The sequence below is a fragment of the Notamacropus eugenii genome, chromosome 2 (genome assembly GCF_028372415.1).
Source record: "Notamacropus eugenii isolate mMacEug1 chromosome 2, mMacEug1.pri_v2, whole genome shotgun sequence".
Taxonomy (NCBI): domain Eukaryota; kingdom Metazoa; phylum Chordata; class Mammalia; order Diprotodontia; family Macropodidae; genus Notamacropus; species Notamacropus eugenii.
In genome coordinates this window covers 30,522,230-30,535,589 of record NC_092873.1, presented here as the reverse complement: position 1 = coordinate 30,535,589, position 13,360 = coordinate 30,522,230, and the positions used below count along the sequence as shown (strand labels likewise).

The 13,360-nt window shown below is 35.6% G+C and overlaps 1 protein-coding gene across 2 annotated transcripts in view; it reads right to left on the bottom strand.

The window, feature by feature from the left end:
- The window catches only part of LOC140524847 (uncharacterized), a 44,296-nt gene that overhangs the window by 14,393 nt on the left and 16,543 nt on the right, over positions 1-13,360 (bottom strand). For both annotated transcript variants that reach the window (XR_011973855.1, XM_072639683.1), the window contains exons 4-6: positions 12,277-12,383; positions 8,471-8,608; positions 4,495-4,625 (exon numbers count right to left, since the gene is read on the bottom strand). Coding sequence is in view for 1 of the 2 variants with exons in the window: in XM_072639683.1 (XP_072495784.1) it covers positions 4,495-4,625; positions 8,471-8,608; positions 12,277-12,383 (376 nt within the window). In the remaining variant the exon portion in view is untranslated. The remainder of the gene's footprint in view (positions 1-4,494; positions 4,626-8,470; positions 8,609-12,276; positions 12,384-13,360) is intronic.

Here is a 13,360-nt window from a genome sequence, read left to right as displayed (position 1 = left end):
AATGTTATACCTCTACATGCTTACAATGAATAAAATAGAGAAAGAGATCAATGAATTGGGCATGCAAATAAAAAAGGAAGAAAAAGAACAAATTAAAAATCTCTGAACATATGCCAAATTAGAAATGTTGGAAATCAAAAGAAAGTTTAATAAAATTTAAAGTAAGAAAACCAATGAACACATACATAAAACTAAGATTGGTTTTATGAAAAAACCAAACACATAGATAATACTTTGGTTGTCTTGATTAAATAAGAAACAAGAATAACCTATTCCCAGAGAAAAAAATGAAAAGGGTGAATTCACCACCAATAAAGAAGAAATTAAAGCAACAATTAGGCACTATTTTGCTCAACTATAGGCCAATAAATCTGACACTCTTGGTGAAATGGATGAACACTTACAAATATATGAATTGTCCAGATTAATAGAAGAGAAATGAAAATACTTAAATAATCCCATTTTAGAAAAAGATATAGAACAAACAATCAATGAACTTCCTGAGAAAAAATCTCCAGGGCCAGATGGATTTGCAAGTGAATTGCAGCAAACTTTTGAAGAAAAACTAATTCCTATACTATTTATGGTATTTGGAAAAACAGGTGAAGAAGGAGTCGCGCCAAACTTCTTTTATGACACAAATTTGCTACTGATTTACTACCAGGAAGACTCAAAATAGATAAAGAAAATTATAGACGAGTTTCCCTAATAATATTCATGCAAAATTATAAATGAAATGTTAACAAAGAGAGAGGGGAGGGAAGTGAGAGAGAAAGAAAAAGTTGGAACTTAAAATTTTACAAATTGAATGTTGAAAACTATCTTTACATGCAGTTGGAAAAAATACTACGAAGAAAAAATTAAAAAAAAATTTAAACACTAATTGAATGTCATTTGCACTGTTATTCAGAAAAGCAGACAAAATTTAGAAAAAGAATTAAGAAGTAAACAATTAAGATGCCTATGCCATGTTCATTTCAATAAATTTCAAACTTTCCTAACCATCTATGTTGGTTCTGAAATATTCCACTTTTCATTTAAGTGCTGACCCTATTCTTTTTTTTCAATAAAATAATGGAAACATAAACTAATGCTAGAAGGGATATCAGAGGATATCTAGTCCAACACAATTATTTTAGAGGTGAGAGAAATGCAGCTGAGGAATGTCAAGTGACTAGTTCACATCCGCACAGGTGATATTTGAATCCAGTTTTTCAGACTTTGATCTCTGTTTTTCCAATGAGAATGTGCCAGCTTCTTTTAATTTGAAATATTAAATATAATAGAATATTTTCCAGCTCCTGGGCACATAGCACTCTATCTTCAGCCTTAAGCTAAAGAGACTGTGAAAGTGGTCACTATGCAGGTCAGAATTCCAGCTTAGATGCTGAAGGCTCTTTCGATAGCAGTATTGAGGTTCTTTTCTCTGGCTTATTTATTCACTGCAATGCAGTGAAGCAGTATTGATGACCTAAGGGAGTACAAATTATGAATTAAAGTTCTCATGCACTTCTGGCGCCAAGTCACAGGAGTGTTTGAATTTAAAAAATGCACAACTAAAGAGGCAGTTGTATGTCATGCTATAGACTAGTATTTAAACAGTATAAAATATTTTATAAGGGAAGATGATGAATGAAATCATTGCAGTTGACTAGCCATATTATCTATTGTCAAAATAAAAAAAAATACTTCACGAATATCAAAAAATAAATTAGCACAGAAACATAGTACTTTAGAAGGGATAGAATTTCAGAGGGCATTCCAAACTTTACTTTACTTTCTGTTAGTAAATGGAAACTAAATGAAAATGAAATTCAACGAGTTGAAGGAGCTAATTTGTGGAAGAGCCAGGAATACACCACATAGTCCTAACTCCTGCCTGCTTTATCTATCTACACTACAGCACTGTCTCATTGGAGAAGAATAACTTTACTTGCTTGCATTTGTCATTCCTGGTTCATGGTATTACCCACGATGAACTATGCAGGAATGTGACATTACACAATTAAAATTTTATGGTTGCAAAAAAGAAAACTGAGTATCAATATTCAGAGAGCAGGAAAAAAAAGAATTTTGGATTTCAGTGTTTTGGGATAATTTATGGCTTTTCTCCCACCACCCTGAATTAAAATATCAAAGTAATCAGAATAAAGAATTAGGGAATACACAACTCCAGAAGATAATAATTTTTCAAAGTTGCAGAAAACTCATAATATTGGGTGATTCTGACAAGGAATTTAGGGTTATTCACAATTAATGTGAACACAAGAATGCAAGAGATAATTGCAAGAAAGCAAGATGTTGTTCTAGGGAAGTGAAAATGACTACCAGGCCCCAGGATCAGAATTCTAACACACTCACACTTCATGATAAGAGTCCTGTTCCCTTTGACAATATGATTTGTAAGGAAATTTGTATGCAAAGGGTTCACGATTAAAAATACTCAAGAAAGAAAAGGTTCTCAATTTATTACTACTCTAAGCTTCACCCAAAATCAATGAAGGTTTATGGTTTAAGGTAAATAGTTCCCTAACTCCGCAAGTTCAAACGAAGTGAAGAGATCATCAGTTTCAAGTCTAGTGACAAGTGAAGCGATGCGGCGCTACTTCACTTATCCATCGAATAAAGAATTTTACCAGTTTTTTGAGGAACGTAAATGGAGTGCAACAAATAAATGTCTTTTGGTGGAGAATGGGTATTTGAAGAAAAATATGTATTTTGTAACAGCAATTTATAAAAATTTATTGTTCTTCTTATGACTATCCCCAGTTGTTTCAAACTTTTAAAATTCTAACACCAATAAGTTTATGTTTATACTATGATTTTGGCTGCTATAGAAAATGTTATTGGTTACTATATATTTCATAAAATAATTGTCCACAATCAGTTATCTGCCATGACCATATTTGTGAATAGTTCTTATCTCTCAGAATTCCTAGTCTTCAATTGTCTTTATATTTAGTTCTGTATTCTAGAATATAACATTTTCTTGATTGGTAAACTTCATAGATACTCCATCTTCAATGAAATTCCTTAGTACAATTATGTTTATTAAAACTGGATATGGCATTTTAAAAATATTTGCACCTAAAATTTGTTTATATAGTTATATGATAAAAATTGAGTAATAAAACTTGACTTTTTTAGCTTTAATCGCTTGTCATAACAATTTCATGTATGTAGCTATGGATAGCCTATTTTACAAATGAACAAATGAGGGAAAATGTGGTTCACTTATCACCTGAATGGCTATAGGAAATTGAAATACGTTGTTTTGGGAAAGGTGATTTTTCAGGTAGTAATAATATATACCTACAATTAAATACTCTTTCTTCTGCCATTATGATTTCTCATTTCTTTCACGGAAGGGTTTACATAGTTCATCTCTTTCAGATAGATAGTGTAATATACCATGGTTAAAAGTACATGATAACACTTTCCTTTTAGCTCTGTTAGCATGTTCAAGTCACTTAAGCTTTCTGTTCCTCAGTTTCATCCCCATTCAAATGAGAGTACACAGAATCAGAACACCCACACTAAATTTCTCACAAGGCAATGAGTAAATTGATTTGAAAAAGAAATCTCATAAATGTGGAATGAATTCATTATTACAAGTCCTGGTCATTAAGATCCCAAAGGGCCCAGCTGGCAGGATTAAATATTAAGAGCTAACTCAGAAAATCTCCTCACATTGAAAGTTTGAATCAAGAGATTAGAAAGTCTTTCTAGGGCCATGTTGGAGATGGGCACATATGTAAATATCTACCAAAATTCTAGGAACATATATGTATTATATTTCATATCTCTGTTACAGGGCCCAGCTAACTCCTGTGGCTTTTGTATCTTCTATGGTATCTCTGACATGAAAGCTTTATGAAGATTAACGAATTTTGGAAACACTTAAAATGTATACATTTTGAAAGCTTGGATAAATGATTTACATAGAGTTCCAAAAATGGAAGAGGGCTTTGCTCATCACTTATTTTACTATTCTATCTTTATATGTCCGATCAGGTCATCTGTGTGTGTGTGTGGGTGTGTGTGTGTCTGTATGCAAACATGTTACAGTTATAGGAGGTCCTTATATGTTTATTTTCCCCATGTTTAAGAATCAAATATAAATAAAATTGCTAAATGTAATATATTTTAAAAGTATTCAAAGCTTTTTTGATTATTTGGTTAAATACCTTTAGAATAATGAAGAAATGTGAAAATTGGTATTGTAACCTACTTGAAGAATTTTTGGATAAAAAAGAAAATACTAACACAAAAAATATTGAGGTTGTTTTTAGTAAACAGTTCCAGGATAGTAAACTTCAAGGGTAATTTAGTAAATAATAAATAATTAGAAGTAATAAAAATATATAAAATAAATAATAGAACAATTCCAAACGTTTTAAATAGAATATACATATATACATGTATATGTACACACGAATTTTAAGACTGCTTTTTCATTTCCATTAATTACTTCTTTGAATTTGTCAGTCCTACCTTCTTTATCCTCATCAGGTCCATGGAAAGAAACTTTTGGATCAGAAGAACTCTCCAAACTGCTGATTTGGGATGAATTGAGCTGCTTTCGTTTCTTCTGTCTTTCATATGTTTCAATTTCTAGGTAATTGCTATGTATAAAATAAAATATAAACCATAATATTTCTACATCAAACAAGATAAAATTATATGCACCAAGTTTCATCATATCTCAAACTTTAAATAATTAGATTGTTACCAAAATTTTTTTATTCTTTTGATAAAGTATGTAGAGTATAACTAATCACCTATATTTACTACACCTGCACGCTGAGTCACAGCAATATAGAATTAAATATAGGCTCAGAGCTTTAGGTCATCTACTCCCTCTCTTCATTTTACAGATTAAGTAACTGAGTCACGGAAAAGTTAACAGCTATCCAGCATCACACATGTATTGAGAAGCATGATTTCTCCCAGGGCATCTCTGACTCCAAATGAAGCACTTTTTCCCCTATACCAAACTGCCATTCTGTAAATTTTAATGTTGGCTGTTAATATCTATGAATTACCCCTTTTATTATCTCTCATTTGCAAGCATACCAGACATAATGTGATTTTTTCTAAAACACACTTTTGTCTAATATAAGTGAAATGTGTCAGGTAAGGTTAAAAAACAAAGTGGACGGAGGAAAGATGGTGGAGTAGTAAGACACACATACACTAGCTCTTCCCTCATAGCCCATAAAATACGTGTCAACAATGACTCTCAACAAATTTTAGAGCAGCAGAAGCCACAGAACAAGGAAGTGAAAGAGATTCCCAGCCCAGGGTGAACTGGAAGGTCGACGGGAAAAGTCTTTTGCACCGCATGCAGAGTGGACCACAGCCTAGTCTTGGCCAGGCAACACTTGGAGGGGCAGGACCAGAACAGCTCTCAGGGGTGGAACCCACAGCAGCAGCAGGGGATCTCGATTCCCTCAACCCACATGTGCCAAAGACAACTTCAAAGGTCAGTGAGAAGGCTTTTTCAACTGCTCCCCCACTATCCCTGGCTCCAGACACTGTTAAAGGCAGCATGGTGAGGGGCAGTGGTGGCTGTGGTGGCTACGGTGGCTGTAGTGGCTGTGGCAGGTAGCAGCCAGCCTCCAATTTGTGTCCCTCAGCTTAAAACCTCTGGGGGAATTGACCAGCTGACATGAATCTCAGCTGCATGCACTAACTGGGGGTGAGGAGGAGCGCTAACATGGTCACAGATTCTGGGCAGAAAAGTTTTTGGTTGCTTCCTGTTCAGTGTTTACTCCTCTCCCTTGATTGAGCCACCTTGGAGGAACTGAGATCTTTCAAGTGTCCAGAGTATACCCTAATCTTGACAAAGGATCCAAAAGTCAAGTAACTGGTTGGGAAAGTGTCCAACAAAGAGGGGGGAGGGGAAGAATAGAGAAGAATACGTTCTTGGTGAAGAGGTATTTTCTCTGATCGTTTTGGATGAGGAAGAAGGTTGCTCACCATCAGGCGAAGACATAAACGTCAAGACTTCTGCATCCCAAACATCCAGAATAAATAGACAATGGCCTCAGGCCAAGGAAGAGCCCAAAAAGGATATTAAAAGTCAAGTTAGATAGGTGGAGGCAAAACTGGGAAGAGAAGTGAGAGTGATGCAAGAAAATCATGAAAAGTGAATCAACAGCATGCTAAAGGAGACAAAAAATGCTGAAGAAAATAAGCTTTAAAAATAGGTTAACTCACTTGGTTAAAGAGGTCCTAAAAGCCAATGAGGATAAGAATGCTTTAAAAAGCAGAATTAGCCAAATGAAAAGCAGGTTCAAAAGCTCACTGAAGAAAATAGTTTTTTAAAAATTAGAATGGAAGAGACAGACGCTAATGACTTTATGAGAAACCAAGATCTAACAAAACAAAATGAAAAGAATGAAAAAATGGAAGAGAATGTGAAGTATCTCATTGCAAAATCAACTGACCTGGAAAAGAGATCCAAGACAGACTATTTAAAATTATGGGACTATCTGAAAGCCATGATCAAAAAAAGAGCCTAGACATCATCTTTCATGAAATGCTCAAGGAAAACTGCCCTGATATTCTAGAATCAGAGGGCCAAATGAATATTGAAAGAATCCATCAATCATCTCCTAAAAGAGGTCCAAAAAGAGAAACTCCTAGGAATATTGTAGTCAAATTCCAGAGTTCCCAGGTCTAGCAGAAAATATTGCGAGCAACTAGAAAGAAACATTTCAAGTATTCAGGAAATACAGTCAAGATAATAGAAGCTCTAGCACCTTCTATATTAAGGGAACAAAAGGCTTGGAATAGGATATTCCGGAAGTTAAAGCACCTGAGATTAAAACAAAGAATCACGTACCCAGCAAAACTGAGTATAATACTTCAGAGGAAAAAATGGTCATGCAAGGAAACAGAGGACATTCAAGCATTCTTGATGAAAAGTCAAGAACTGAAAAGAAAATTTGGCTTTCAAACACAAGAATGAATAGAAGCATGAAAAGGTAAACAGGAAAGAGAAATCACAAGGGACTTACTAAATTTGAACTGTTTACATTCCTACATGGAAAGATAATATAGGTAACTTTTGAAACTTTCTTTATCTTGGTAGACAGAGGGATTATAAACACACACAGACATATACATATACATATATGTGTGTATATAACTATGTGTGTGTGTATATATATGTATATATATATATATATATATATATATATATATATATATATATATATATATATATACATATATATATATGGAGAGAGAGAGAGAGTAAGAGAGAGAGCACATGGTGAGCTGAATAAGAAGAAATCATATCTAAAAAAAGAAAATTAAGTGATGAGAGAGGAATATATTGGGAGGAGAAAGGAAGAAATGAAATGAGGCAAATTATCTCTCATAGAAGAGGCAAGAAAAACTTTTCCAATGGAGGGGAACAGAAGGGAGGTGAGAGAGAAAAAGGGACGCTTACTTTCATCACATGTGGCTCAAGGAAGGAATAACATGCACACTCAATTTGGCATCACAATCTATCTTACACTACAGGAAAGCAGGAGAGACGGGAACAAGCAGGGTAGAGGAGATGATGGAAGAGCGGGCAAATGAGAAGAGAGAGTATTTAGAAGTAAACACTCTTGAGGAGGGACAAGGTCAAAAGCGAGAATAAAAGAAATGGGGGGCATGATAGGATGGAGGGAAATATAGTTAGTTTTACACAACGTGACTATTTGTGGAAGTCATCTGCAAAACTACACATACATAGCCTATATTGAATTGCTTCCCATGTCAGTGGGGATGGATGGGGAGAGAGGAAGGAAGAGATGTGAGAACTCAAAGTTTTAGGAACAAATATTGAGAATTGTTTTTGCATACACCTGGGAAATAAGAAATACAGGTAATGGGGTATAGACATTTATCTTGCACTACAGGACAAGAGAGAAGATGGGGATAAGGGAAGGGAGGTAGTGTTAGAAGGGAGGCCACATTGGTGGAAGTGGCCATCAGAATGCAAGGTGTTTTGGGGTGTGGGCAGGGGAGAGATGGGGAGAAAATATAGAACTCAAAATTTTGTGGAAATAAATGTGGAAATCTTAAAATAACAAAAAAACTCACTTCTCTAAATCACACCTTATAAGTAAATTATAGAACTTTTATGAAGATAAGATAATAAAATGTATGTAAAACATCAGAAAACCTTAAAGATGGCAGCTATTGTCATCATCATTATTACTTCTGAAAATTCTGTTCTCAGATTACCTGACTCTACTTTGTAGCCTGTCTCGTGTTTGTTTCCTCTTGAACCTGGATGACCTAACTTGCCCATTTGCCTAATTTCTTCTAAGTTCCTTGAAGTATGCTGGCCAGATGCTTGCTATATTATGCAACTATGAAAGTCGCAGGCAGTCTCAGTTGTATAAAAGAAAAAGTATTTTACATGCAACGATGTAAAAATAATTAGAATTATAATCTTACTACTTACAGGACATGAAGAGTGTCAATAGCAAAGTCTTCAGCTTTCTTTCCATTTTTATCTTTACGAGAGATATCAATATCATATTTAAGAAGCAGGCTGATGACACCGCTTGGTTCAGAACTGGCAGCAATCATCAGAGGTGTTCTAGAGTGCCAAAGAAACAATTCACATTTAAAAATTTAAACTAGTGACATGTAATTTGATGTTTCTTGATATGTTTCAACAGGATCATATGTCCTATATGAGTCAACATGCATGTGGAACATGAACACTTAGTGATGGATATGAGTACTTTTACTATTTATGTGCAGCACGAAAAATGGCAATTAAGACCAACATGACAGATAAGAAAAAGAGGGCTTTTTTGGTCCCCATAGAGTTTTAGCAAGGACTGTAAAATTTAAGGATTTATGACAGAGAAGAAGAGAGGGTGTCAAAGTCACTTGTTTACAACAGTTCAGGACTTTCAGAAGGACCATTCACAGAGTTTCCATTTGTCTACTAGCGTTCAAAGTCAAGTGGAGGGTCTTTGCAAATGATTGGATTAGAAATTGGCAACTCACTCCGTTGCTATTCCAATGCCACTTCCAAATGTGGAGCTGACCCTTGGTTGTCAAAGGTTAATCCAGAACAAGCTGTCTTGTGTCTTAACAAACCTGCAAGTCTTTGACCATGGATATAGCAATGAATTCTGCTGTTTAAAGACAAGTCCAGAAAGATTCATCACCAGAAAGCAAGCACCACTTGATTTGAGGAATGCCCATTAAGTCATGAAGGCAGTTGATTAAGAGTTAGTGTGATTATGAGCTGCACTAGTAGAGAGAATTTCCATGATGAGAACACAAATTTTCTAAAATACCGAGTTTTTGGTATGCTGAATGATTCATGGACTTTCTGCCTCAGGCAGTATTATACCAATATTAGTAATGTCAAGTAGAGGTTTGCTACCCATTGGCTACTTAGCGATAACAATACAACAGGCTGACTCTGCTAAATGTTGAAATAGTTTAAGAAGTATCCTCACTGATGAAATCATGGATATTTTAAAGGTATTTTGAAGGGTTAATAAGCTCTTTCTAGCAGGTAGAAATATTCATTCTGTTTACAGTTTCTGTCTGATCCAAACTATCAATAGCAAACATAATAAGAGCCCAAAAGGAACTAGTGAATTATAATTGGGTGGGAAATAAGGGATTACGAGAAAGACTGAAACGAATGGAGTCATCAACTCTGGCATTAGTGGTTAATATCATATGTTTTAAAATATGAGCTTTTTTAGATAGTGTTTAATTCTGGGGACCAAGATGGTGGAGTAAGCAGCAAATTTCCATAACTTTCCCACATTTACCTCCAAACAACCATAAAATAGTGCCCCTAAACAAATCCTGGAACACCACAATCAGCAAAAATATGGGGTGAAACAATCTTTGAGACCAAGAAATTTGGAAGGTTGGCAGGAAAGGTCTTCCTTACCTGGGAAAAAGGGAGCACAGTCCAGGACAGGAAGTGTCCCACTAGGCCAGGAGTAAGCCCCACCTCAGCAAAGCAGTGGTAGGTCATGAGCCCCAGTATGGTGGAACAGGGCAACGGCAACAGCAGGACCACCCATGTGCCTCAGAATAGGCAGGAACAACGGCAGACTCCAGCTCTGAGAACCCACATGCCTTCACCAGAGCCCCAGGCAAACAGGTAGGCTCCATCCTTACAGGTGCTTAAGCAAACAGCCATCCCCCTGTGGCTACAATGACAAATGCTTCAGTGTGTCCTTAGGGAAATGCAAAAACACTCCACCAGCCATAGCACATGCCAGACATCAGCATCAGAACATCAGTTCAACATCAGGCAAACTGTCAGACTCCTACTTCCTACAGCAGTGCCAGTCATCTCCACTCCCACCCCCTTAGCACAGCTCCAGACAAGAGTGTCCGCAATGGACCTCAGTAGAATATCAGTGCAGCACAAGGTAAACAGTCAGGACCTGTAGACCCTCACACAAGAAGCCTGAAACAGTGCCCTTTCCACACTGCGAGCAGAGATCAAATTGAAAAGAAATTGACACTGAAAAGAAAGAAGACCAAAAAATATGAGCAAAACAACCACAATTTTAAAAAATCTGCCCATAGAAAGTTATCGTGGTCACATGGAATATGGAGAAAAAAATTCAGAGGAGGACAATTTCAAAACACCTATAGGCAAAATCCCAAAGAAAAAGGAGATGTGTTCTCAGTCCCAGAGAAAGCTCGTGGAACAGATTAGACAGGAACTTAAAAATCGTAGAAGAGAGGTACAAGAAAATGTGGGAAAAGAAATGAGAGTGATCCAAGAGAATTACGACAATATGAAAGATACAATTCAACCAATGACATGAGCACAATTACAAAACACTTTTCACACAAATAAAGTCAGATCAAAATAAATGGAAAAATGTCAGTTCCTCATGAATAGGCCAAGCTAATATGATAAAAATGACAACTCTACCAAAATTAATTGACTTATTGAGTACCATACCAATCAAACTACCAAACATTATTTTTTAGAGATTAAAAGAATAAAATTCATCTGGAGGAACAAAAGGTCTAGAATATCAAGAAAATTAATGAAACGTTATGCAAGGGAAGCTGGCCTAGCTCTACTGGATCTAAAAGTGAATTGTATAAAGCAGCAATCATCCAAACTATTTGATACTGCCTAAGAAACAAAATGCTGGATCTATGGAATAGATTAGGTATCCAACACACCATAGTCAATGACAGCAGTAATCTATTGTATGATAAACCCAAAGGCTCTTTAAGGAATAAGGATAAGGACAAAAACTGCTGGAAAAACTGGAAAAAAGGACTCGTGACAGAAAATATAATCCACATCCAGAGAAAGAACTAGGAATCTGAATGGAGATTGAAGCATACTATTTTCCCTTTTTTTTGCTTTTTCTGTCTTCGGATTTTTCCCTTTTATTCTAATTCTTCTATCACAACATGACTAGTATAGAAATAGGTTTAATACGATTGCACATGTACAGCCTATATCAGGTTACATACGTTCCTGGGAAGGGGAGAGGACAAAGAAAAAGGGAGAGCAGGGAAGGAAAACATTTTTGAACTCAAAATCTTAAAAAAGGGAAAGTTGAAAACTAAGTATGAACAATTAAACTTAAAAAGAAAACAAGTGAGAGAAGAAATCGAGAGAACATAGTGCTTTCCTCGGCCTCAAATATTAAAAGAACCAGGAGAAGGCTCCAGTGTCTTTCTGGGATCCTCTATGAAGAATTCATGGATTGACAAGTCAAAAATTATGTGAGATTAAAAGGCATGGCAGAATTAAAATCTGAACCAGGAGCATTATAAGATCATGGGGCCAACAAAGTCATTCCTATTATTCTTGCATTGATTTGTATTTGCTAATGCACATATCCTTAAGGATAATCAAAGGAAGAAAGAGCAAAAATTACACACTTCAATTCTCATGGGTGACACGAAGATTATTTCATATAGAGAATCAATTGCATCACTAGTGCACAAAACTTCTGTGTGATGATCTTCAGTAAAAAATCAGTTTAAAGTCAAATAGAGAAAATTGCAAATAGATATCACCAATTCACATTGGATGGTATGCCCGCAGGAACTGCCTTCCCTGTTATAGAAATAGAAATAATAACATTTCTTTTCATACTTGATGTTTGTGGACATTTTCATCCATTTACAATGATGATCAATTCCAATTACTGTTGTTCACTAAGAGTTACATGATTTAAGTTGTTCTTATTCCTTTAGTGTCTTTCCCCTCTTTTTTGTTGCAAACTTTAATTACAGTACCTGTCAAAACTATCTGAGGCATTCACATTTGCTCCATGCTTTAATAAAAGATCCACCATATCTCGGTCATTTTCTATAACTGCAAGCAAGAGTGGTGTAAGGTCTTCCTGCAAAATCATATTAAAGATATGGTTACAGTATGCAAGAAATATTTATACACTTCAATTCAGTTTAAGGCATTTTGTGAACATCTGTGAACTTGCTAACTAACATGCCAAGGAAGTATGGGACAATGGAACTTTGGAGAGAAGAACAGGGTGTAAATCCTGCTCCTGTTGAGTAATTTCTGTGTTCATAAGTAAGTTGTTTCATCTATCTGGAACTTAGTGTCCTCATATATAAAATGACCAAATGAAAGTAGAATGCCTCTGGGAATTCTTCCAGCGATTAATTTGTGACCAGGACATAGAAACCCAAGATTTGTAAGAGACTGTTTCATATTACTTTAGGAGTATCCTCCTTTCTTGCTATCTTCATGTCATGACAAGTTATTGTCTGCATGCAGCCAACCTTATTTCCACTGTACTCTGCCAAGCTAAAACTATATTCTGGTCAGTTTTAAGGTTGCCTGGTTCTCTTCACCCGTTCCCCTGAAGTGTGTACAACCAACCTCAAAACTCAAGAAAATCTCGCCTCGACGTGGTTAAATCTGGAAGAAAGTCATTCCCTTGACATTTTCCCTCCCTTCCCAACCCTTCATATGTATAATTTATTTTGTTTTCTCACTCAAGTGGCAGTGACTAAGAGCTAAAGCTTTTTTTTAAAATTCAGGCATTGTTCAGTAATTTCAGAAAGGGAATGGCATAGTGTTTAGGAAATAGAAAAAAACAAAAACAAAAAACAAACCTACATACACGTAAGAATTTGTTCTTGTGAAAATTCTGTATAGTTGTATGCTTAATAAGAACACATTTTTAGAAGATCATTTTTAAAAACATTATGGCATTTCTACATGACAAATTACCATTGCATTATCACAAGTAAAGGACTACAGGTAGAAAAGCACTGTAGACAAGTATCTCATGGAAACATTGCATTCTGAGAAGCAGACCTAACATATCATGCGAAGAAAATGCTGACTAGA